A 26,890-nucleotide genomic window follows, 5' to 3' on the forward strand; every position below is an offset into this window, starting at 1 on the left:
GGTTGGCGACCCACCCATGCATAGCCACTTTGACTTTGGAGTAGAAGCCCCCTAGTTTGGTGCTAACATGATTCGGTTCGAGTAAGATACAATCCATCTGGGCAAATTTGCCACATATGTTGTGGGCTGATTCTATTTGGCGGACTAGATGTCCATGTCAATGCAACTTGCATGAACAACAGGTTGCCAATATGGCTTTCAAAAGATATGGAAATAGTAGGGGCGTAAAATGTAATTTTTAAACTCTTAAGGGGGGAATCGGAACTTAGACTACTCCTAGGAGGTATTGCAAATTTGCCCTTTTATCTACATTCTTTGATGCATAACCTTCTTTGGTCTGATATTTTTCTAACGTTGCATTTCAAAGAAGAAAACCATAAATAAACTTCAATGCAATTATTCATGGATGAAGTGTTTCTTGTATGCAGTAAGAAAGTAACGAATCATGTATTAGCTCTATTTGTCTCGTGCCTTGAGTGTCATGGCACGTTACATTCTTTTGAGATGCAAAGGGAGCTATAAAAATCCCTTATTTGCCATTGTCGGTGACACATGTGGATTCCACATGTCATTAGCATATTGATGGATTTTTAGAAAGACAACTATGATTTTAATTATTCAAAAGGCAATATAAGTCTGTTTTGGTTATGCTCACCGGAAGCTTTCACCGGAAAAGTTTTCCAGTAGGGTTTGTTTTGGTGAAGATAGGGGTATTCCACTAATCTGAAGCTTGCATCGGAGTATGTTTCCAGTAGGGGACCGGTTTTGTGAAGTTCTAGTCGGTCTACTAACTAGAAATTCCGGTGAGAGCATCGAAAGCTTCTCATTAGAGGAATGTGATTGTTTGTGAGTTAGCTGTGGAAATTTGTCCTTCTGCTCACCGGATGTTCCGATGGGGAATTTGAAATTCCTATCGAAACTTTTGGTGAGTAGAATTAAAGTTAATGAATATTTTTTGGAGTTAACCTCATCAGATGTTCTGGTGATGAGAAGTTGGCCTCACGGGAACTTCCATTGAGTGTAACTTTTTCTGGGTGGTTAGGCAATAGCTAGTTTCTACCCTTGGGCTATACACACCCCGACCTGGTTTATTTTGTAACTCTTGGCTGGTGGTTGAGCTCAGTGGCATATTTGGAGAGTCAAGAGGAAGAAGAAACACTTGTGAACGGATCGAATGGCCCAAGAGGGAAGTGAATTGGGCCTTAATTAAAACTATTTCAACCGAACTCTAGGACAAGTAAACAACATTATCCTAGATGAATACTAAAACAAATATAACAACCAACGTTGATAGAATGCTAAGCAAGAAAACATGCAAACTACAACAAGAACATAATTACGAAACATTAGCTTACAAGAAAGTAAATGCTTAAAGTAAATACGGGAAAGTAAAGAGATGGACAAGAAGACACATAATTTTTTTCCCAAGGTATCCAGGAGTTGACACTCCTCCCTAATCTTCGTTGGAACATCCACTAAGGATATCGCTCTCCCTTGAGTCACCAAGACTCAAGTGCTCCCTAGTAATGGCTACTTCTCCATCTTCGGATTGGTGAGCTTCAAACCAAGCACAAAGCTTTCTCTTAGGGCTCTCACAATAACTCCAAGTGCTCACCAAGACACCTCAAATCCCCAAGACTGGCTAGGTGTTGTCAACCACAAAGAGTAACAAAGCCAATAGTTTCACTTGACCCAAATCAAGCATATACTACAGCTAGATGTACACTTGCTACTTTTCTTGCACTAATGATGTCCTTAATCTTTAATTAAAAACTTTACAAATCACCCTAGTGCACTCTCTTACCTCTTGATCACATACTAAGTATTTCAGCTCTTTTGAATCGCAAGGTTACCTAGTGAGATGAAATGAGAGAGTATATATAGGCTAGATATCCAAAAATAGTCATTACCCAACCACCCATATTTCGTGAACGTCGGATGACCCGACATGCACAGGCTCCAGACACCGGACCATCCGGTGTGAATCATCCACCCAAAACTAGCCATCACTAGCCGTTTCAAGCATTGAATCCTCCGGTGAAGCCTCCGATACATACGTTGGACCATCCTGCATGTATGAATCCAACTTTCATTGAACCGAAAGAAATTTTTTTGGACTTTACTCCGGCAACGCCTCCGATATATGTGCCAAACCATTCCGACGCGTATAAGTCCGTCTTCCAGTGAACACAAAGAAATCATTTGGACTTTACTTCAGTGATACCTCCAATATATGCACTGGACCATCTGACATGTTTAACTCGAAATCCCTCTTTTGAAAAAAAAAACTCCAGCGTTGCCAACTTCTCTTCGCTGGATCATCCAGCATGTACAAGAGCGCTGAGATAAAAGCTCCGAAGTGTACAACACTTTCACCGTTGGACCATTCGGCTAGTATAGAGTTTTCAGAACTTATCCAATTCAAACTTTTTTAAGTCATATCTTCACTTTAACTCATTCATGGACTTCTCTGAGCTACCTAGTGCTAGAATTTCAGAGTCTGTATCCAACCAAATCTAGACTCAACTAGATCAAGCTACTACTATTAGCCTATATTTATAGTACTATCAAAGAAAAAAAGAGAGCCTATGCTATTCTAAGTGTCATTAATCTTCTTATGACGTTTAGAACTAGAAGTTCCTTAATTTTGATGTTCACATCCTCTAATCGCTTAACCATTCAATTAAGGGACTAAGACCACTCAACAATATTGTGAACTAATTTTTTAATTGCTCTTCAAAATAAACTTAGTAGTCATAATGATATGATTGTTATTAATTACTGAAACACTTATCACTTACCTAAAGGACTAGATGCTACAACTTGAATGATTTATAAGCTTCTTAATTACAAGATTAAGGATATTATTAGTGCTAGAAGAGTAGCTAGTGTGCATTCAGTCATCTCTTTGTCTTATATTAGGTCAAGTAAGGTTCTTAGTATTACTCTTGGTAATTGATGTCACCTAGATGGCTTGACGGCGTTTGATGTTGAGGAATTTCATGGTAGAGTGATTGTTGAAACCCTAAGATGAACATGTACCAGTTTGGAATCCACCGATCCAATGTGAAGGACTACCACTAGAGAGTGTTTAGTCTCTTGTACGGGATCAAGAGGAAGCTATACAATTGTATGGGTGCTCCAACGAGTACTAGTGGGCACCAACTCCTTACTTGGAGCAATTTAATTATAACATTTATTTTTTGCATTTACATTCTTGTTATAATTAACTATAAATAGCTCAAATATGAAATATTGCCCATGCTTAAATGGTGTTATAGCATCACTATAGATTATTTGATATTGCACATGCTTAAAAACGTTATAGCAGAGCTGTAGATAGTTCGAATCCTCCTCATGTTGCAGAATTTCATCTGAAACTAAACACAATAATGCAAGCAACAAATTTAATCAGATTTAAATGTATTGACACAATAAAGGGATAGCTAACCTGCCCAAAAGGACCCGTGTTCAGAAGACTCTTGAACAGCTCATATAGAAATCTGAGAGTGATGGTTCCTTCAGTCAGCTTCTGCACAAGCTCCGATTGTTGATCAGCAGGCATAATATCTTGGATCTTGTTCATCAAGCCAGATATGTCTCCCATGCCTGCCAATTACACGAAGCTAGGTAAACTAGAAAGAAGATGACTAACAAATGGTTTCGCATTGGAATGCTCAAAATCATCAATGTGTTCTCCCGTTCCAATAAATATCACAGAGCTTTTTGTAGCTGCGACCCTAGAAAAGAAAAGACATGGATCAAAGGAAAAGTTCATCAGAAAATTCACCTGTTTACTTTGAAAAGAAGAGCATTCACTTATTTACAATATCCAAGGGGTCCTAAAACTAAACAGGGTTTAATAAAAATATAACCAAGCACATATGTAATAATTTGAACTGTTTCATGAATACTAAGATGTGTGTGCAGACATGAAAAAATTGGCATAGCCTCAAAAAGAGTTTCATTTTCTTGTTGAACTAATATGCCATGGATGATATGTTGCTAAAATAAATGCAATTCTAGACAGAACTACACGTTGATTAGATGTATGTGTGTGTGGGGGGGGGGGGGGGAGGCACTAGAGAATGAAGGCAAATAGCCAATAAAAAGCATTTAAATGTTCACTTCAGGCTCTTTGGAAACAATATAATTTGCAAGCAATATGACACAAGAAATAGAACCGGGTTGATTACGCAAGAAAATAAAGAGTAATACTAACATGCTAAGTGCACCCCCACCTTTTCGAAACCGCCGACTGGGAGAAGCGTCCATGTGGACATCCGAGAATTATATATTCTGGAATTTTTTTTCGGATATCGGAGTCGGAGCCGGATGGTTGTATCAGATATCGGATAGATTCGGATGTAGGGAGATAGGTATCTGCCAGAAATCGGATATCCGAGAATAAAATTGGATCTATATGAAGACTATCTGATGACTATCTGAGTCTGTCTTTCAGAGCTTGTAACTTTTTTATATAGATATCTAAGAATAAAATCGGATATATATGAAAATTTAGCTCTTGACGAGATTTAGAACTTTGAAGTTGAGTCTTTTTTTTTTCATTTGAACTAGTTAATATGTCCAAATAATTATAAGAAGCTTCGGCCAACATATTGGGACTAGTAACTTCTTCGGCTTCACTCGAACATGACAATAATTTTGCTAATTTACATGTTAAACCGCTAATGTAATTGAGTTTTGGATATGTAGAATGGTCAAATGATCATAACATATGCAATATATATCACTGTTGCTTTTACTCAATATCCGAAGAAGAATTCATGTCCGACATTGTCAGCATCTGAAAGGACAAAAATGTTGTCTAGAGGGGGTGAATAGATGTTTTAACAAAACTTTGACCCTTTTATTATTTGACCTAAACTTGCAACGAGAATAAACTAATGTATTTTTCACAATCGAAAAACTTAAATATGTTAAGCTCAACTAAGTGCACAATCACCTTAAATAAGCGTGAAGGTTATAATCCTAGAATATGACAAAGATTATTCAAATTTAGCAAGATATACAAGAAAACTCTAATAGAAAGCTCTGAAATTACTGTTTATCAAAAGTTCCAGTACGGTTCACCAGAAGTTTCGATTTTACTGCTCATCGGGAGTTTTGTCACTATTCATCAGAACTTCCGATCAGCTCAGATTAATTGTAGTATTGTAATATTCTATTTGTGTAAGACCTTATTTCATATTTGAACTATTTATAATATTTTTTTTTGCAAATTTTCAAACTTATTTGTTTGATTTATGATATTGTGAGACTTTTTAATATATTTGTATTATATTTTGGTAAATTTATACTCGTATACTAATTTTGCAGTCTTGTGAAAATTTAGAGTGCGCATCTAATGAAAAAATCCTAGCTCCGCCACTGTTTCCATCCCTCCAAAACTTTTACTCCCACAAAACAAATAAGAGATTTTGAAGCCCTGCCTCTTCTCTCTCACCAATTACCCCCAACCAAACACACCGTCAGTGCAAACAAGAGGCGTCTCCAACTGATCAGAGTGACCATGACTTAGATCTTAGCATCTTTTGAAGTTCTTCAACATGTTTCTCTATATTTTATTCCATTTGTTTGGATTTTCTAGAAATGTATTGGAGAGCACTTTGACAGCAGAAGGTTAAGTTTTTATTCCACTGGAATCTTTTTTAGGGGTGTTTATTCGTCTCACTATGACTTCTTTTGGTTTAAGTTTAAACATCACTTGTTTCTAGTTTCTTCCATTGAGTTAAGAACTGGGTAATGCGCATTGCCAAGTACTCCCTCTATTTCTTTTTATAGGACATATTAGATTTTAAAAAATCATTAAAAGCATACTTTGATCATCAATTTCTCTTACAATATATTATCAATTGCTACAAAATACATATCGTATTAAAAGATCAATAAAATATGAATCTATTGACATAACTTTTGTACACTAAACATGTACATAATTTAACTAATTGTTAGCCAAAATTTATGAAGCTTGACTTCTCCAAATCCTAATACGCCCTACATTTTGAAATCAACACCGATTGGTCAGACTCTCACATAAACGGCACTGGTGGCTAGTGCATATGCAAACGAAGCATTCTGATTTATGATGCGGAAGTAGAAGAGTAACAGTTCTGGAAAACAACCTGCATGCACATGCAGATGCAGACAATTCGATCGAATATGGTATGGATTGAAGAGGATACAGCCAAGAAAGTCACAAACTTATTGATCAAACGGAAATTTCAACGTTGCAGAATTCCCAATCGCCTGCAATCCACGATGGAACATCGTCAAGAACCAGCCAAACGGCAGCGTGCATCCAATAAATCGCACACCAACAACCTTTAAATCGATCGATCATCTCGACACCATCGCCAACACCTAGCAGCACGCCGCCGGCGCGACCTCTCTTTCCTTGCACCCGTCCTCCGCCTGCGCCCTGAACGCCAGGAACCCGGCCGCGTGCCCGGCCACAGCCACGATGAACACGCCGCCGTTGAACGACATGAGCGCGAGCATGAGCAGGTACGCCACGCCCACGCGCAGCGCGTGCGCCGCCGCGCGCGCCGCCGCGCCGCGCCTGCTCGCGGACGCGGGGAGGCATGACTCCAGCCTGCGGCACCCGAGGAACTCGAGGAGGAGCGAGAGCGCGAAGACGGCGACTAGCGCGAGCGCGTACATGCCGCCGCGCGCGCCGGGCCACCCGGTGAAGAGGATCTCCGACTTGTTCCCCCAGTAGAAGGTCATGTGCATGTACCGCTTCCTCCGCATGCCCATGCCGTGCGTCGCCGCTGCCGGCGGCGGGGCCATGCCGCCCATGCCCATGCCGTGCCCTCCCATGTCTCCCATCGCGAGGCCGCGCGCGCTTGATCGATCCTTGCGCTTACGTCTTCTCTGCGTCGGCACGTGAATGTGGTGGCCGGTGCATCGAACAGGTCAGGGTGGTAGGGTGTTGGCTATATAGACGGCCCACGCGTGGTGTGGTGTACGACGTGACGAGGGAGATGCATATGGATGGCATGGTGTGTACTGTGTAGTACACCGCGCTTGCACGGCGGGCTTAGGGGGTAGGCTCAGATGTGTACTGCACCGCGACCCATGCCGGCCGGTAGGGTTGCAATGCATGCAAACGGTGGCCACGTGTAGAGTGGGCACCGTGGCTGGTAGTGATTTACTGGGATAGTTCACGTCACGATACAGTTACGTTAGAAAATCTCCTTACTTTCTGCGGGGTGCACACATGGCCATTATGGGCTAACTAGCACTAGAAAACATTTTGACAGCATCGGCCCAGCCGCTCCATGGCATGGCAGGAGTAGTTGTCTTTCTCTCGCACCAACGTGCCACCGTTGTCTCTCCTCCTTCCATGCTGCGCACTCCCCTCACCCCTTCAATGCCACCACCGTGGCACCGCCAACAAGCGGCTTAGGGTCCAAGGTTAGTGTTAGGGGTTGTTAGAGTTTGGATTGGCGGCGGTGTTAGCAACCCATTGGATAACACCGATCAATCGATACAGAGGAGAGAAAAACACAAAGGAAAGAGAGCTCTAGTCCTGGTACATGGAAACGGGGTGGAGAGGAGATGCAGACAGGAGAGGGAGAGGGACCCAAAGAGAAGCACTAAGGAAGGTCTAGAGGAGGAAAAAGATGAACAGTATGGAGGAGAGAACGGGAGAAGAAGCAGCCAAGCCGTGTATTCTGCTCCCTCCTCTCTCTGATGAAAAAGCCTCCTTTTGTACCGATTCCAGCGGAAGCCAGCTGAGTGCCAACCGGGCATCAGCTAGGTGCTGACATTCCTCCCTCCTTGAAAGGTGGCTTGCCCCGAAGCCGCTATCGTCACGCCATCGGGATCCCATAGGACGTCTCGATCGTCGAGGGTCGCGACCAGGTGCCAGAGCACGGACTCATCATCACACCAATACATGCAATTGAAGCACGCGTCGGTCGTTCCCTTGTACTCGGAGCTGACTTCCTCACTGCCAATCAAGTGTTTGAACCTATGCACCAGCCATGATTTGAAGCCATCCACGGGGATGTTGAGCTTCTCTCTCGTGATGTGGATGACGTCGGCCGTCACGGCATAGAACGGGCTCATCCTGCGGTCGAGCAGAAGCGGCATCTGAGCCGGCATGGCTGCGATGTCCTCAGGCCTAGGGCCGAAGGTGAGGTAGCTGGTGGCATTACGAGGGGGCGAGATGGTCGAACACGAGCTCCCCATGCAGCTCAATGTAGCACTTGGCGAACTCTCTCATGGTGCGTGCAGCCTCCATGAGCACGTGTTTGCTGCTGACCCAGAGGTGTTGAAGCCTCTCCACCCACCATGCGTCCACTGCGTCCATGGTGGTGTCGACACAGAGCAGTTCGACGCTGACTACAGTGGCGCTGTCAACTACGCATTTCATCGAATAGCTGGTGGACATAGATGATGCTTGGGGTGGGGTTGATGACGAACTCGTGGTGATGTATTGAATGGTGATGCAGGTGTCGTTGGCGATGTGCATTAGCGCTACTACCGTCGATGGTCTTGAAGCTGTTCATGATGAGCTCCTGCTTGAGCGTGATGACCATGTCCCGCTTGAAGATGATCGGGAAGATGGAGTCGTCGTTAGTGGGGTCGGTGACCACGTAGATCTTGTCGTCACGGATGCCGATGGCATTGCAGTTGGATCCAATGTCACAGTCAGCGAGGCGCTAGTGGTTGTTGACGCCATGGACAGGGATGGGAGGCAGCGCGGACACGCCCAGGGGGCCAAACCCGAAGCCGTTGGAGCCGTCGCCAAGCTCGAACTCGTCATCGATGTAGAGCGCGTGCAGCCATAGAAGCACGCGCTTCCACGCCATGCTCCTCTCCATCACGTCGGCATTCGCAGCAGCAGTGGTATCGTACTCGTCGATGTCGGGATCAAACACCTCCGGGGCATGACGGTAGCACCACTGGCAGTTGGCCCAGCGGAAGAAATCGAATGCGGCGTGGGTGTCCCTCTGCACCTGCACGTAGGTGTTGGTGGCGTGCTTGTCATCTTCGGTGGACCTGCTGACCTCACCGATGATGATGGATAGGTCGTCATGCCCAACCGCCTTGAACGTCGCCACCAAGTTGTCGAAGTTGGCGTTGAACACGTTGGTGTATGATATGCTGTTGTCAACCACGAGCGTCGTGCCGCCACCGAGAAAGGTAAGGAGACTGAGGAGCGTTTGGTGCTTGAAGGGCTCCTGGAGCTAGAGGTTGATCTATGCCTCCCACGCGTCTCCAAAGAACTCCTTGATGAACCATGTCCTGTGGAAATTGTTGGTGCTGTCGACAAGCAGCACCAGCGTCATCAGCACCCCGGTCTCTGACTTGCCATCCACTCACGGTCGCTCATGCCCGTTGCAGCTGCGGCCACATCGGTGGGTTCGTGCAGCATCTGGCCAAAGATGGGGGCAGTGCGAAGTAGACACCGTTGTATCCGCAGATGATGGGACTGATCCAGTTGGCAATGAAGTTGGTCGATTTGGATAAGGTGAGGGAGTCACGCTCATCGTCGGGGTTGGGCATTTCATCGAACAACTGTTGGACACCCAGATGTCGATGACGCTGCGGACGATGTCATCTTCCGGTGGAGCCGTGGTAGGGTTGTCAAGGTCGAGGACGACCTCCTTGGTCATCGCGGATGCCTTTTGAGCTGGGAAGCTGAGCAGGACATCGATACTCAGAAGGATCTTCTCGGCCTTATCATCCTTGTTGCCGATGATGATGGGGATGGATGCAAGGACCACACAGGGGCTCTACTGCACCATCGGTGACTCCACCTTGTCGTCCTCATGGATGGGTGGCGGGATCTCTATCTACGTGGCTCTGTAGGAACAAGATTGGTGACTAGAAGAGGGTGGATAGACATCTCAAAAAATTTCTTGCAAAATCGATTGTCTTCTCCTATTTGGATCACCTAACGCACCTCAAAACTCAAAAGAAAGCAACAAATAGAGAGAAGTTTTAACAAGAGAAAATTGAGGTAACATGACTCCATGGATAGTATATGAACCATAGATTTCATCTAAGATCAATCGATGTGTCTTAGCACTTGAAAGATCACAACTTGCAAAGAAACAAGAAAAGATACACACCGAGCAACGAAACTCTCCAAGTTAATTATCTAGAGGAGGGAATTCAAGACCCCATCACATAAGCGTGTGTATCTGAATTTTATGCCTCTAGCAACAAGAACAATGACCTCACAAGGTGTTGAAATTTTAGCCCAAAAATCAAAACGAAAATCAAATCTGGAAACCGAAAAACTTGCAAACTTGCAAGAGGACCAATAAAGGAAAACTAGAAGTATGTGAGCACAATAACATGAAGAAAAATAAATTTTATTACAGTAGAGGTCAGCCCTATTTTAAGCAGATTATAAAGATTTTTTTCTCACAAAGCTCCCACCTAATACATAGGCTAAACACTACTCTTCATCTCATCTAAAACCCTACCACAAGTTTCTCATATAGATGGCATAAGGGGCTCAAAATGGTTGGTTCATCTCCTCCCATAGTCTTACCCCTCTATTTATAAGCTTAAAAATTTGGCCTCTAAGTTTCCTAGCTTTTTCTCAAAATACTCATCTATTTTAGTACACTCCTATCTACCACCGAGTGTATTTTGGTCTATTTTCTTCACGATTCATCAGACAACCATAACATCTTCACGACTTAGCTTCTCCTTGATGTAAGCTTCATGATGGTACCACGTACTCCTCCAGTCCTCCCACGGTTTTGAGGCCAAACTGCGAAACCCTAGCATGCTTCTCAAAGCGTGACTCCCCACTTACTTGCACCTTAAGTAAGCGCTCCGATGTCGACACGTATACTACGTCTTGTAATCTTGATCGCTGGCAAGTCTCTCCCGCTCTCAATCCCTCGAGAACCCATGTCACTTGCACCGGCATCCCCTTCGCTTGATTTTGTCAACACATCGTCTTTATCCGTCTTTCATGCTTTGCTTGACCTCCACGTATTCAGCTAGGATCACCCTTGACTCCGCTTGGCCTCCTTGATCATTGGCACCAAGCACTCCACTTGGCCTCGATCATTCCATTGACTGCCAAGTTGCATCCATCATCTACACATCATGAAATAACCAAACACATATCTCCAACTCTAATTCCAATTAATCCATAATTAATATGCTCAAATGAAATCTCAAATCAATTCAAATCACATCAAAGCTCATGCAAAACCGAAGATCGTCAAACCAAATAAATACCAATATCAATCACTCATCACAAGTAAACCTAGACATATTTCAACTTGGTTTCTCAGGCTCCATGAATTGCAGCGGTCAACTACTTCGTGCTGGTGCCGAAAAGGATGGAGGTCTCAGAGTCGATGTTGAGGCCTTCAGAGTCGAAGGAGGTGATGGAGATGTCGTCGAGTTTCGCGTTGATGTCGGAGTTGGGCTCGACAGAGTGGATGTCACTCTTCGAACTAGAAGCAGCCCACCTATCCGATAGCGCCTCGAATCCCTTGAACATCTTTCACATCTCAGCGAGGATGAGGGCGCAATCTTCATCTGTCGTAGTGGCCAGAAAGGGTGGCTTTGATACCAAATTGTTAACAACCCACTGGATAACACCGATCAATCGATACAGAGGAGAGGAAAACACAAAGGAAGGAGAGCTCTAGTTCGGGTACATGGAAACGGGGTGGAGAAGAGAAGCAGATAGGAGAGAGAGAGGGACTCAGAGAGAAGCACTGAGGAAGGTCTAGAGGAGGAAAAAGATTAATAGTAGGGAGGAGAGAACGGGAGAAGAAACAACCAAGTCATGTATTATGTTCCCTCCTCTCTCTGATGATGAAACCTCCTTTTGTACCAGTTCCAGCGGAAGCCATCTAAGTGCCAACCAAGCATCAGCTCGGTGCTGACAGGCGGATCCTAAGAAGGGTGATGCAGGGGCGAGGACGACGAGCAAGTTGTCGGAGGCGAGGGATGGAGGGGAGAAGACACGTCGGGTCTGCGAGGAGAATGACGAGCCTCACTTAAAGTGCAACACGACACATCCCAGGTACCGCGTGAGCGATATAGATTTCCTCCCTGGCATCGCCGGTTGCGCCTCCCCCTCCATTGCTTCCCCTCCCTGTCCTCCGTCACCGCCCCCGTTCGACCCACCCTGGTTGCTGCCCCTTTCCCAAGCTGGCGGGTGCTCGACTCGACCTCTCCTCCGCCTGCCATCGAGGGCCGTGGCATCGGGCTCTCGGTGACAACAAGGTGGGGACGGATGCTGCCGGTGCTCAAGGGATGCTCCCTCCTCGGCCCCAACGGCTGCGAAAAGTCTCAAGGTTTCCTCCTCCGAACTAGGGTACATCATTTTTCCATACAACACCGAGAGTTTTGCTCAGAACTAAAATTCTCCAGCTAGCGCATGCAGATTGCTAATGATAGGTTTAGCAGCTTGTGAATTGTTATTCAGGCATTCAGCAGCCAATATTTCCTACTAGATGACTGTTAACGGACGTGCTGTTCTGTCTTTAATTTAAAACAACTAAATTTGTTTTCTCCAGTTTGTAGTGCCCAATTTATCTATTGAGTATTTTTTTTTAAAAAAAACTTTAAGTTCTTTGGCATATGTATAAAAAACTACAGGTTAAGAGTTTCTTTTGTCACCCCTTACCCCATCTGACAAGGATGGCCTATGTGTCAGCCCAACACAATCTAACGGAAGTTGTAATATTTTATTACACCGACATGTGGGACATCCTTGTCATATGTGGTTGAAGGTGACAAAAATTCTAAAAACTATAGTTTTTTAAAAAACATGAGGTCTTAAATGTGTAGTGGTTTTTTTTTTATATGCTCTTAAGTGTGTAGTTTGGTTGATACGTATGCCAAAGAACTTGTAGTTTTTTAAAATTTACTCCTATTTGTTAGATACGAGTATGGCATTGGCAATAAGATACTTATTACTCGGAGCTTAGTTGCTATCATCAGTGAGTTATGCAACCTGATTATAATATGATGAGGTCACTGTTAAGAATTCCTCACGATAGATGTATTGTTTAACCATGCAAAAGAAAAAAGGTGCCACAAGCTTCTCTTGTGAATCTAGTTCTATGCTCCTTAATAGCCTTCTTTATTGGGAAATTTTGTTGTAGGACACTAATAAAAGATGGCTTTGGCTGTAGAACATCGTTATAGTCTATATTTGCTGAAGGACACTGCCAAATTGTAGTATTGGCTGTGGGACATTAGAGGAGAAAGGAGGGTGAAAAGGTCCTTATGCCCTCGGACTATTCTGCAAAATTTCCGTGGATTTTTTTTTTAAAAAAAAATCACACTGCAAACTTTCAGGATGGGTTATAATTTATACAAGGAGAAAAAAAATCTCAAGATATGTGAATCTAAGGACATAATGGTGATTTTGAAAGTTCTCTCTCCACCCACAGTTGGTGGTGTCTTGCAGCAAATAGGTGGTGTCTTGCAGCAAATACACCCAATTTGATTGTGTCTTTCAGTAAATATCGACTATGACAGTGCCCTACAGCCAAAGCCACATTTTATCAGTATCCTACAACAAAAAATTTCTTCTTTATTCGCAATTAAAAATTATAAAAAAATTAGCAGTTCAATTTTCATATAGTTTGGAAAATAAAATATCTAAATAAAAATTACAAATAAGATGAAATAAATAATAATTAAAATTAGGGTTAAATAGAAAAAAGAAGGATCCATATCGAATAAGTCTTAGAAAAAATCAAATTATTATAAAAATCAAATACATAAATAAATAGTCAATATAAAATACAATGAATCAAATGTTATTGTGATAAAATATTACAGCGAGGCTAGTCACGCTATTAACCTGTGTCAACTTGCTAGTTGATAAAGAAGAAACAAGCACGGTACTTTGGTCATTTTGAGCTCCGATTTGAGGCATTTATATGGGTCTCAGATCATGCTTGACTTGATTAACTGCTTGAATTGTTGAATGTCTGCTCGTGAATTGTTTCAGAATTTCCCTTCTTTTATTATGTTCGTATGGAGTAATTTTCAACAGAACACCTGTACTTATTTGTGTCACGGGCTCACGGCCCACGGTTACCAACACACTCCATAGACCCACAACCCTGTGAGCCGCGGCGCTCTGCCACGGCGGCCACCTCGCGCGGCCCATCGCACCGGCGGGTGGCCTGCTCGTACGCCTCGCGGCACCTGCGCCCGCACGCACCCGGGCTTTGGCGGGCCGGCGCGGCACTCGTGCAGGCAGCGGTCGCGCTCCCGCTCGGGCCCCTCCCGTTCCCGCCCCTCGCGCTTGGCGCGGCCGTACTCGTCGCACCGCGCCACGCGGTAACCGCCGCTCGGCGGCGGCCGCGCCGAACTGAGGCTGCCGCGTGCACTGCCGCTTGCAGACCGTCACCTCAGGGTCGAGGTCCTACGCCGCCGCGGCTGCGCGTGCGGAGATGGCGACGATTCGTGGCGGTGCCACATAAAGTCGGCGGCTGTGAGCGAGTGGAGTCATCAAGAATGCGAGCTTCGCGTGCATGGGGCACACGTGTCCGCATGCTTACGGTACGTGTAGGAGAGGGAGGGCATCTCCAGCAGACGTGTGTTGAGGCATTCAACGTTCTCTATCGGGTTTATGCTCTGTTGTGCACGCATCGTAACCCAAAAAAAAAAAAAAGTCGCATCGCCAAGTCCCCAAAACCTCTGGACACCGCTGAGTCCATCGCCAATTCGCCATGGTCGTCCCCACGTCAGCGTTGTCTCTCCCGGTTCTCGGTCGGTCCAGGCATTGTCTCTCCCGGTTCTTGGAGACATGGACAGGGCCTGAAGACCAAGATCTACGGTGGCACGACCATCACTGGCAATGACAATGGCAGGGATCTCGATCAGCAACGGCAAGCCAGCTCATGCAGAAAAGAGTAACGGAGACGACGGATATGTTTGGTTATTTTGCTCGCTTGTTTGCCGAAAATAAATTTTATAAGATACAGTCATCCGAAAGATCTTATTCACTGTGATAACATATGCTCATACCATCTTTCCTGCCTTCCCTTTCTTGAGGAGTGAGCAAGGAAATCAGAGGAAGCAAGAGAAACACTTGCTCACCTTGTCCAAAATCATACTATGCTAGGAAACTAAATATATCTTCTGCAGACGAGCAGGAAGCCCGGTGGCAAAGCAACGAGGTAGGTGTCGAGCCGACATGAGATAGAATCCCACATTCTGCACGATTCTTCGATAAGGTCTCCAAAGAAGACCAGGTAAAGTAGGCCCAAATCTAAAAAATAAAAATAAATAAATAATAAACTAAATATATCTTCTTAACCATTAAAGATGTGTTTATTTGGAGGACAAGATTGGATAAGATATAACCATTCATGTTTTATTAGATGAGATGATCTAATTTATTATTTGGTAATATAGATAGAACGATCTAATTTTTTTGTTTGGTTAGAAAAATAAAATTTATATGAGGTTAACTAAAATTTTATATGACCCACTTGTCATATTTTCTGTTTTCCATCAAAATATAATCACAGGGATATTATTTTATTAATATAAATTACAATGAAGTCACATATCAAATAAACGATTTAAAAGATAATATCATTTAAAGCGTGCTAAAAAAACATATTATTTTGACCAACCAGAATATGTCACATAAGCAAGGATAAAAACTCATCCAAAATATGAATAGCTCTGTCTAGCACTTTTTCATAGATAGAATCATTCAACATCTGATAAAAATATTCCTTTTAGGTGACCATACCATCCAGCTTACCCTCAAACCAAAAATCTCAAAAAAACTGGACCTATCTCCCATCTATAAATATCCCTCCACCCAAACACCATAACTTAGGCCATGGTGACAGAAAGAAACCCCGAACATGTTAGAGGTGCTTGAAGGAGATGAATCTCACAACAATTCTTGCATCCAAAGGCTCAAATAATTCAAGAATCTCGTCATCCCAGGCTACAACAAAACAACAACAGCGTAGAGCCCCCCTTACCTTGACATAATTCACAAGTTACTAGCCTGTCCGGTGCCAAGCAAAGCATTATCATACGATGCAGGTGGCGTGAAATTCCAGCAAGCAACCTGAGATGGCTAACAGGGCTGTAAGAGGAGGAAGCAGCAGGCCGTCGGCGCCTCCCGGCGCTGGTGGAGTCGGCGTTGGACACGGATCCTATGCAGCAGAGGAGCTGACGCAGAGGATTCATTAGTTTCCACTCAGACCAGTCGGTTTCGCGATGGATGGAATACATTACCAGAATACCCGCACAGTACGTTGAAATACTGTTTCTACTGTAATAGGTGATTAATTATTATAGAGGACTGTAGCAATAAACAGTGATCCCTCTGTATTAATTGTTATTAATGTAAAGGATCGTCTGACGGCACTACTCTTTCCTGACGGACTAAGAAGAACATAGAGATATAGAACTGAGCAAGATCTGTCTTAGGGGGTTTTATTAAAAAAAATTGGATCGCGATTAATAATGGCAATCCATATTAGAGGGTTTTGTGTAAAATATTATATCACAATTAATAGTTGTGATCCATCTTATAGGGTTTTATGTAAAATATTGGATCACGATTAATATTTGCAATCCATTTCAAGGGTTTTACGTAAAATATTGGATCTTGGTCCGTTTTACGGAGCTTTATGAAAAAGATTGGATCGCAGATAATAAACCTGATCTGATATCCATTTAAATATTTAGATTAGAAATGTTAAAATCAGATATATGTATAGATTTGTCAATAGAAAAATACATTCTCGTAATACAATAGAATACAATGATAAAATTTATGTTTCAGTATCCTATTGAAGTCTAAAACGATATATTTACAACCAAATAGATCGCAAGCACTATTGAGATCACCGTCTACTTGGCCATTTAGCCCCCTCCCCTCACCCACATTTAAATCCTGGCTCCGCCCCTGGGGCCAAACCTTTGGTCTATAGATTTGAAAGAATTACGTGTTAACGCTGTTGAGTTTCTGTCTAGATCTCCTTTAGATTCTATGATCAGCGATGTGTACAATGGCATACGTCTTTCATCAATCATTTTAGGGGAGGTTTGTGAAATATTAATTTTTGTTGTGATCTGAATTACAAATGGCTTCGCTTCAATAGATTTCTTCAGACAAATCAAGACTTCCAGTGAGCTTCCTAGTGCTGAATCAAGTTCGTCATCAAAGGGTATTCTTAAAGACACGCCAAAACGCGCCAGATTTGCGTGGTATCAACTGTCGAGTTACAGAAATCGGAAGGTTCATTTCCACCTGGCAGTGAGCTTCCACCCGACAGATGGACCCCATTCCTCTGATTTCACCGAAGTCAGATAGGAACAGTATTTTGTGGTAGGATAAACAGTGTCTCTGATGTCGAACACGGTAGTAGCGATACTGTAGTGACAGAACTGCAGCAAATCCGCCCACTACTGTAGCAACTTTTTGCTGTTCACGTCACTGTGACATCAAATTTGACCCGTTATCTCAAATTAATGGTTCGTAGCTCGCTGAAGTCACCTCCGGTGAAGTCAGACAATCTCATTCCCCCGACAGACAATGAAACCAAAGACGGAGATGACGTCTGTGGTTAGTCGGGTACGAGGAATGGACACCCAATGGTATGCCACAGGGTGATCCACAGAGACGCGGTTTCTGTGACATAACTGCACGGATGACATTCTAAGCTCCACACGCCAGCGACTACGTCACGTGCAGTTACAGAGGATCTCTCCGATCCAAAGACGACGAGGCCACTGAGGAAATTGACTCTACTGACGAGAGATGTAAAGAGGATGATGACTGATGAGCTCAATGAGGAGAGGGGACTTCACCGAAGTAATCACTGATTCCGATGGAGACAGGGAAAAGCTGGTCGAAATGCTGCAGGCAACAGTGATGTATTGTTGTAGGAAGGCGATTAAGGAAGATGGACTTAACTGAAGAAGATGATCCCAACACTGATCTACCACCAGAGTTTCAAAATGCCGGGATATTCAGTGATGCTGGAACTGAGAATGGCAACATTCATCTTCTAGCATCTGCAGGTTCTTCTAGCGCTCGACCAGGCTGCTGCTGCATCTGCAGCCGAGTGCTTTGAAGAGCTGTGAAAGGATAGCTATAACCAGACAACTCTCATGAGCCAGTATAATCTTGGAGTCTAGCACAGAACACCAAGAAGTTCTTTGGAGTATGGAGACATATTTACTCATCATTAAGCCTATCCTTTCTCTGCACCAAACGGCTAAAAGCTCTATACATGTCAAATCCTCATCGGGGTTCCCATGAGACACATTTATCCTGGAACTCACAATCTTCCTTGTGGTTTCAGATTTTTTTTTTCTTTTACAGCAATCAATGTTTGCATCAGTTTGTCTGTACAAACAATGCCTCATAAAGCAATCAAATGTAACTGAATTATCTGATGTTACATACACTCAGCAAGAGCTATTAATAGAGAACTAACGATTCGGAACGTCAGCCCAATAAGTCGTCAGTATCTCAGCCATACAACAACAGTTAAATGGACTAGCATCTTCAAGCAGCATCGGTGTCCCCTGTGGATTTCTTGTATTCAGGCTTGAGCTCATGCGTCCCCTGGTTCGGTCCTCGTTTGTTGTACACACAGAGATCATTCAGTATCTCCTTCAGGAATTGCTGCACAAAGTCAGAGCACAAGGCCGCAAACAGTAAGTACACGACAAGACAGAGAATGACAGATAAAAAAAAAGGAAAAAGTCCATTTTACTCCTCCAAACTATGCCCGTAGTCTGGATAACCCCCTGAACTATTAAACCGTTTGTTTTACTCCCCCGAACTTTATGTGATCCGGTATTCGAAGTTTGGAAGAGTAAAACAAATGGTTTAATAGTTCAAGGGGTTATTCAAACTACTGGCATAGTTCGGGAGAGTAAAATTGACTTTTTCCTTAAAAAGTATCTGTAGCTGAAACCTATTTATCTTAGCAGATGCTTTTTCCAAGCAACAATGTAGTGATGAGCCCAGAAAATACCTCCGGTTGGTCAGTTTCTTGCACTAGTGCCTTTAGTGCCCAATTGGGCTGCCTTTCGAAAAGTTTGAATATAATATTTTCCATTTCTGTGCGATCCCTACGAGTTCTTTTCACATCAGATGGTTTCGTTGGTGTCTGCTTCTTCTTCTCCTGACAAGCAAAAAATTAAATATGTCATGAAAAGCCATGATTGAGACTGACAATGTGATGAAGATCTAAAAAGGAGAGCAACTTCAACATGCAGACTGATTCATAAGCAATAATCCTATAGGTAACACAAGAGTGGGTTTAGGGTCCATGTGCATCACACATTCAACAACCTAGACATATTAAAAAATGCTGATATCTCTCACCAGGGGAAACAGCACGCAATGTATACAACTGCTGTAATGGAAGAGGAAACTACCTTCGAACCAGAAGGTATTAGACCAACCATACCAGGCATTGGTCTCATGCTCATCCCATGGTCATTGTCCAGTACCTACAAGTGGTGAACACAAGGGTAAATGGTAGTACTTTGGAGTTTAGAAAATGTCACAACAAGGTAAAATAACCATTGAAGCACTCCACCTGAACTTGTCTAGCTTTAATCATGGACTTTTGTGTTCTTTCACGACATAACTTTCCATAGTTCACCAAATTATCACTGTGAGGCTCCATGTCAAATTTATGCTCCACCTTTCCTTCACATGAAAGTTTCCCTGCAACAAATAGAGGTGCCCGGAACTAATAGGGTGCTATTGGAAGAGCTAAAAAAAAATGCATAGCTGCTGGAAAGTTGTAACTTTTCCAACTAGTTACAGGCAGTAAACCTGCAAGAAACCCGGGAATGTGGTTCCTACCTTGGTTAGACTCGGAGAAAACACACATGGGCACGAAATCTTTGAACATATTCAAAGAGTAACTCTTTGGTGTATTGCCAGTGTTTGTTTGAGCCAAGTCCATCTTGAACTGTCATTCCAGTAGCATCATGTATGAAACAAAGGCAAGAGGTAGAGTATGAAACAAACACAGAATCAGTAGTAATAACACTTAGGCAGAGCCAGTATGGCATCAGCTCTTCAAATAAAACACCTAAGCATTCAGAATCACTCAATGCAGTTAGCAACAAGACTGATATACCCTTCATAGTGTATGCAGAGCACATCAATTACATGATTAATCGAAACAGAAGTACTTGTTTCCCTTGAACATCACTCATCGATTCAATCTGTTCTATTAGCAGTCTAGCACAGACTAAAGTCAATCCCTCATCTCATACATCCATCTAAACCATGGCTGCAGTTCAATCAGTCTCTCCCCAGCCTGTTCGTACCAAATAAACATGATCCAACCCGGGGAACCAAAACCAATCCTGGAATTTAGAAACATTTCTTATAATCCGCTTAATAGTAGGCACATTTCTCTCCAACCGGAGCTTATCCACGTAAACACCTATTTCTATCATGCAACTAACCCAAACAGGCAGACGATATGTTCAAGCATGCTTCACCACAGCAATTTCACGGGTTCCCTTCAGTTTGCTCGAGGTGACCCTACAGATCAAATCCGAAGCACGGAGGACCAGGGGAGCGGCGGGGGTGGGGGTCTTGCCTGGAGGGAAGGCTCCTCGGAGCTGAGCAGGTCAAGGGAGAGGACGACCTTGGCGACGACGGGGTTGGGGTTGGCGTCGGAGGAGGAGGCGGCCTGCCAGGCGTGCGAGACGACGGGGGGGCACTTCATGAGCCACACGGAGCGGTCGGCCCGCGCCGTCTCCAGGTACTTGGCCTCCTCGCCCATCGGTCCCGCCGCCGCGAGGCGACTCCGATCCGCAAGGCGCTCGCGGTTTCCGGGGCGGGTTCGGGATCGGCGGCGGGCGGGCTAGAGCTCGGCGAGCGAGGACCGATCTGACGCGGCGGAGGACGGAGCCGGAAAGGGTGCGCACATGCGATGCGGATGGCGTGAGTGCGGAGCGGACAGAGGGCAGGTCAACAGAGGCTTCGAGTGGGCCCGGACTGTCAGATTTAAATTTTCTTTGTTTTTGGCCCCACCTGTCGGATCGCAATCGTTGCCCGCCAAGAAGTGACTAAAAATTGATGCTACCGTGGTGAACGAATGGGATATCTGACTTCACCAACCGGTGAAGTAAGTAGGCTTCAAATTAATGTAAACTGTTAAATTTCAACGGACGGATTCGATTTGATGTTACAGTATCACTACAATGTTTGAAGTTACAGTATTACTCACTCTCATATTTTACTGTTCATCCGTGACTTATGATAAAATAAGAGGATTTCAATCCAACCTCGAGATGCTCGTGGCAGCCAGCGCAAGCAAGATCTGTGCAGGGAAAATGCAAGTTTACTGAATTCTGACGTATTCCTTATTTCATTGTTCATCATATTTTCATATGAAACTTATCTTTTTTATTTTATAACTAACTTATAACATTTCTCTCGTATTTTTTATATAAATCTTAATACAAATAAACTATGCGTGGGCATGTGAAAATTCCACTTACATATGTGAAGAGGACTCGGCATTCGTCCGCGTCCGCGACTCAGCGGTAGCGGCCACGTTGGCGGAGAGGGGCGCACGGTCGGGTTTGGAGCCTTGGCAGCCGCGGTGGATCCGTGCAACCAGTCCCTGTGACAGAGCCACAGCCACGGGCACAACGGCCGTTCCCCCGCGGCCCCGCCGGGGGCGTTGGCAAGGACAGACGTGAGTGTTTTTCCAGCCATGCGGCACACGGCGACGCTCCGCCCGCGTGTTGCGGCGGAGCAGGAGCGCGGTGGCAACGCCGACCCGGGCGCGCGCGATGGAGCAGGTGTGCTTGACCTGTCGGGGGCTCGGGTGAGCAGGTCAGCAGAGCACACAATGGCGCGCAGCCTTAGCTCCAATTTCGAGTACATGTATACGAAGAAATAAGCAGCTCCACTCTAAATTACATCTGCACACTTCCTCGAAAAGGGAAATTACATCTGCACACTTCCTCGAAAAGGGAAATTACATCTGCACACTTCCTCGAAAAGGGAAATTACACATCTGCACATGCCAATGCTTCATAGTCTGTTCTTGTTCAAGGTGTTTGGAAGAAGAATCTTGCTCTCTGAAATCTGAATTCTCGGGATCCTAAAAATTTTGGATCCAGATTCGACTATTTAGACGGGCAACAGGTCCAAAGGTATTTTCTTTCCTTACTGCCAGCAACCGATCACGGAGCATCCATCGTACAGTTATGGATTGCTAGAATCCTCTTGATAAGTACGATACGATCTTATTTTTCTGGTACTAGATCTATATATACGTAAAAAAATCTCTATATAAGAAAATAAAAACTAAGAATATCCTGGGAGACACACTAGTCCATTACGTTTAAGATTCCGAGTACGACACACCTAACTCTCTGCGTGACCATATAAATAAGGTAGGGGTACGCTTAGATAAATTCAATATCACTCAATGGAACTTATGCTTAGGAGAATAACTTAACAAGCTTGAAGGACTCTCTGAGTGCTTAGAGTTTAGGTCTAACATATTACATTGCAATATTTTTCTCGGATTAATATAAGGCTTAAAACAATATATAGGATATAGGGTTATTATCATTCGAAAAATCTGAACATATCTGCATCGCGTATCCCGTACAATCTAACAATTGATAGTTCCGCCAAGTAATTCCTACCCATATAAATACTACATTAACATTTTACTAATCTTCGACAGACTCGTAGACCAGCACAGCGGGAGCAGCATGCTGCAGCCCGGGCTCACGTGTGGTCTCGACAGTAAGCATTCTGAAGTTCCTAGTTGATATACCAAAGAATCTAGACGGAAACGTTGAGTAGGTTAATCCTTCATTTTGGTTTCAGAACGGAAAAAAAATGAAGTTGTATCGTTGACTTTCTAGCGAATATGAAGAAACCTCATAGCTGTTAATACATTAGTCGCTAACGCTGTTAGGTGATGCTGTAACAACTTATTTCCGTCCAGAAATTGATTTTCTTGTGTTTCCGTTGATATATTCATGGGAATGACATGGTGACAAGTGCAAGGAAGACGAAGCTGTTGAGATTCGTAGATAGGATAGGTTAATGAATCTGGATGGGAAGTAACCTCAAGTTAATATCCCCTTTTGCTTTTAGGAGAAGCAGCTAGTATCTATACGAAGTTCGAAGTTTTCTTTTGCAATTCAAGGATGACGCATGAATGTGCTACTATCACAGGTTTATAAAAAATCGCTAGAAATACTCGTGGCTAAATCATAGCCACTAGGACTTCAATCCTAATGTGTGGAGTTGTAAGTCTCACCACATAAAAGTTAGTTGTCTAGGAAGTTTATATCGACGGTTATTCCACACCATGATCGGTTATGAACCTTTTAGCATAAGGGCGTGCATTGTTGGAGTAACGACAGTCGTTTAGAAAAGATGACAACTAGAATTTTTCATGAGAGGGATGAAAAAGAAATAAGAGAGAAATACCGTTTATTAATTATCAGACGGTCTGTAGTATAAGGATATAGATATTGTCTATTATTTGTAATCTCAATTTTTCATATGCTACTCAACAACTAGATCTATATAATTTATAAGGATATAGATATTATATGTTATTTATGATCTTAATTTTTCATATGCTATTTAACAACTAGATGTATTAACCGCGGATGCTGGCCATATCGCCCTCCCGCAGAGCCCGTAGCTAGAGCTACAGCAGGTAAAGGATAGAGCTCCTATATCACTATTCACAGTGTATAACGGTACGTTAAAAGAAAAGAGTGTAATAAAAAATAAAAAATATAATAATTACTAGAGATAAAAAAAAAATATAATAGTATTAAAAAATACTATGATAATATTATATAGAACGAATTTTTAATTATCTGTTGACGAAGTATCTTAAATTCACCATACGCTGTTTTTACTGTATTACATTTATTGTGCGAGTAATGTAGCAGAAGATCCGAGTAGTTGGTCTCGAAATCCACGGTTCCAGAATGACTAATGCATTTAACTGTAGCTCTATACAGTGGCTACTGCAGAGTATCCGATCCGCTCAGAACACATCTGTAGTACTAGTTGCCATGTGGCGAGGACACGTACGTTCGCCGGAGAAACCTGTACTCCGGTGGTAACGGAGCCGCCGAGCCGGGGCTGCACGGCAGACGACGATCTCCGGTCACGAACAGATGTGATGGAGCGTGATGTACTTTGACAAGTCTAGCTAGCAACTACTCTGTGAGTTTTGATCACATCTATACGATGCTTATCTTGCAACAAACGCAAGTGCTTAATCAGGATTCTAACGGCGTGAACAATACTAAATATTTAAAAAAAAGATATTGTAAAGCACCTATATAAAAATTATAATTATAATTAAATATCTTATTAGTATTAATAAAAACAGTTGTACTTAAATAAGTACGTTACTCACTATCTAAGCACATGTGCTCATATAGTTAAGAAAAAAATCCGATTTTTCTATAAGCACTTTACTGTATATGCTCTAGGCCAAATGCAAACTCGAGTGCAATCACATCGACTCTGGGTTTATTTGTTTTATCTAGATATTTTGAAAAGTAGTTGTCAATTATTAGTATTAAAGTGTTGTATTGTACTAAAGTAGTTTGTATTACAAACACATGTGTAAGTATTTGGGTTTATTTGTATTGTATTACGAGTATAAGGCTAAAGGTTATTTGTCATTTTGGATCTTACGGTGAATTAGATGTTTGCTAAATACTCTAATTTTTTAAATTTATATTTATGTCTATTTAACATAGTCCACGTTACCCAAATACTTTCGTGCTTCTTGCAGATTCCAGCAAAATAGAATACGACAGGGAGAAGGAAAAATAACGGTTCTGGTCAGCACTATCCGTGCGAAGTCACCCTCCTCCATCGCGGAAGGACGAAAGGGCCGGCCGCATCGAGCGATCGCTGATCTTCAGGAGCCACGCGGAGTAGCTTGTCGACGTAGCGCCCCGCGGCAGCCGAGGACGCACGCCCACGGTATTGTTCGCCAGGACCAAGTCTGCGTTTGGAGATGGTCTTCGTGGTGCGCGCGCGCCGGAACACTCCGGGACGAGCGCGGCCGTCACAGTCACGGCGCGCTGGGGTCGACGAAGATCGGGTTCTGGACGGGCGGGCACGCGACCGGAGAGGGGGGGGGGGGGCGGTGGCGGCGACAGGCGGGCGGAGGACGGTGGGGAGGGGGTGGCGTGGAGCGGACGGCGGGGAGGAGACAAAATAGAATACGACGGGGAGAAGGAAAAATAACGGTTCTGGGAACCATAACAGTATTAATTACATGAGGTTTGTACGGACATTAATTTTAGTTGTGGTCACAATCGATAGCTTGTAGATTGTGTAAAAAATAAGATGATATTTAAAAAAAACAGATTATAAAATCAGTTTATTTGTTTTAGCTTTAGTTTTTAAAAACTGTTTTTCAGATTCGTAGCTACACCTAAATCCAACCTGTATGCGTTGCTTCTTTGGTTGCTTCCGCTCTGCTCGTTCATCTAGCTTGTGGCCTCGGCGAGTGACGGCGGGCGGGCGGACGGCAAATATAATCAAATCTGCCCCCGCAAAGCCGCCATGGACGAGGCGTTGGCGAGCGTGTATAAACGGCTCCGGCCAGAGAGGTCGACGCGAAAGCGAACGCCGAGATCTCTAGCGTCTGCCTCCTTCAAAGCCAAACAAACTCCTCCTAGCCCGTCTCCACTCGACGCTCGCACAGCGCAGCGCTATCAGCACGTGTGGCACGCCCAGTCGCGGAGGAGCCGGAGAGGGGAGCGGGAGATGGCGCAGCAGCAGGTGGTGATAGTTGGGGAGGAGCACTGCGAGGGCGAGGACAGGGAGCTGACGGTGCGGAAGACGACGCTCTTCACCCCCGGGGACGGGCTGGAGGCGTACGACCACCGCACGGGCGCGCTCGCGTTCCGCGTCGAGACCTACGGCCGCGGCGGGGTGTGCGGGGGCGGGGCCGCGGCGGGGGACCTCGCGCTGCTGGGGGCCGAGGGGGAGCCCGTCCTCACGGTCCGCCGCCGCCGCCCCAGCCTCCACAACCGCTGGGAGGGGTTCCTCGGGGACGGCGCGGCGCAGGGCCAGAAGCCGATCTTCTCCGCGCGCCGCTCGTCCATCCTCGGCGCCGGGACCGGGGCCGCCGCGGTGCTCGTCGACCTCCTCGCGCCCGCCGCCCACGGCGAGTTCCGCGTCGACGGGTCGTTCCCGAGGCGGTGCTGCCGCGTGGTGGCCGGCAAGGTCGGCGTGGGCGACGGCGGCGAGGCGGAGGAGGACGTGGTGGTGGCCGAGGTCCGGAGGAAGGTGGACGAGGGCGCGCACGTGCTGATGGGGCGGGACGTGTTCGTGCTGTGGGTGCGGGCCGGGTTCGACGCCGCGTTCGCCATGGGGATCGTCCTCGTGCTCGACCGGATCACCGGCGACGAGGTCGACGGCGACCTGGGCGAGGACCTCCTCGAGGCCACCTCGCCGGTGTAAGCTCGCCGGCACTTCTCGCTGCCGCGTTCTTGGTTTCTTGCTTTGGGTGATGCTGCAAATACTTTGTGACATATTTCCTCGTCAATGTTTGGATCTTTGCCTTGTGAATTGAGCTTGCAGCTTTGAGCATAATGTGAAGTCAATTATCTTGTCAATTTGGCGCCTATTTTTCTTTTCTTCCATTTGCTTGACCTTGGATACTAGTAGTACAAAATATCCACCTGGGTTGCCTCCATCGAAAGGTGTTCATTTCTGGAGTCAAACAGTGGAAATTCTGTGTGTGGCAGTGAAGTGAAGCTGGCTCCTTCAAGCCAAGAAAATGGACGATGTGGGTGGCCATGGACTACACAAATGCTTTGGATGATGGCACCATGGCCTATAGGTATGTTTGGTTCTTTTGCT

At 44.6% G+C, this 26,890-nt stretch overlaps 3 protein-coding genes across 3 annotated transcripts; 1 reads left to right on the forward strand and 2 right to left on the reverse strand.

The window, feature by feature from the left end:
- Positions 1–6,384: 6,384 nt before the first annotated feature.
- On the reverse strand, positions 6,385–6,852 carry LOC133885435 (copper transporter 3-like). Its single transcript, XM_062325149.1, has one exon. The coding sequence runs from the start codon at positions 6,850–6,852 to the stop codon at positions 6,385–6,387; it is 468 nt and encodes a 155-aa protein (XP_062181133.1).
- Positions 6,853–18,246: 11,394 nt separating this feature from the next.
- Positions 18,247–20,963, reverse strand: LOC133885648 (uncharacterized). The gene is made up of 6 exons (XM_062325382.1): positions 20,598–20,963; positions 19,847–19,955; positions 19,575–19,705; positions 19,411–19,485; positions 19,005–19,154; positions 18,247–18,649 (listed from the first exon to the last, which is right to left on the reverse strand). Exons 1-6 carry the CDS (start codon positions 20,781–20,783, stop codon positions 18,530–18,532), a joined length of 771 nt encoding a protein of 256 aa, XP_062181366.1. The 5' UTR covers positions 20,784–20,963; the 3' UTR covers positions 18,247–18,529.
- Positions 20,964–25,473: 4,510 nt separating this feature from the next.
- Positions 25,474–26,643, forward strand: LOC133884624 (protein LURP-one-related 5-like). Its single transcript, XM_062324098.1, has one exon. The coding sequence runs from the start codon at positions 25,586–25,588 to the stop codon at positions 26,486–26,488; it is 903 nt and encodes a 300-aa protein (XP_062180082.1). The 5' UTR covers positions 25,474–25,585; the 3' UTR covers positions 26,489–26,643.
- The last annotated feature ends 247 nt before the right edge of the window (positions 26,644–26,890 follow it).

The sequence above is a fragment of the Phragmites australis genome, chromosome 11 (assembly GCF_958298935.1).
Source record: "Phragmites australis chromosome 11, lpPhrAust1.1, whole genome shotgun sequence".
In the NCBI taxonomy this organism is placed as follows: domain Eukaryota; kingdom Viridiplantae; phylum Streptophyta; class Magnoliopsida; order Poales; family Poaceae; genus Phragmites; species Phragmites australis.

What these genes read in the sequence shown, in the direction of transcription:
- LOC133885435 (XM_062325149.1), bottom strand. Translation starts at nt 6,852, where the DNA reads ATGGGAGACATGGGAGGGCACGGCATGGGCATGGGCGGCATGGCCCCG.
- LOC133885648 (XM_062325382.1), bottom strand. Translation starts at nt 20,783, where the DNA reads ATGGGCGAGGAGGCCAAGTACCTGGAGACGGCGCGGGCCGACCGCTCC. An exon ending in TTTCTCCGAGTCTAACCAAG is followed by an intron (nt 19,706 to 19,846) that starts GTAGGAACCACA and finishes TATTTGTTGCAG; the next exon opens with GGAAACTTTCATGTGAAGGA. An exon ending in TTAAAGCTAGACAAGTTCAG is followed by an intron (nt 19,486 to 19,574) that starts GTGGAGTGCTTC and finishes CACCACTTGTAG; the next exon opens with GTACTGGACAATGACCATGG.
- LOC133884624 (XM_062324098.1), top strand. Translation starts at nt 25,586, where the DNA reads ATGGACGAGGCGTTGGCGAGCGTGTATAAACGGCTCCGGCCAGAGAGG.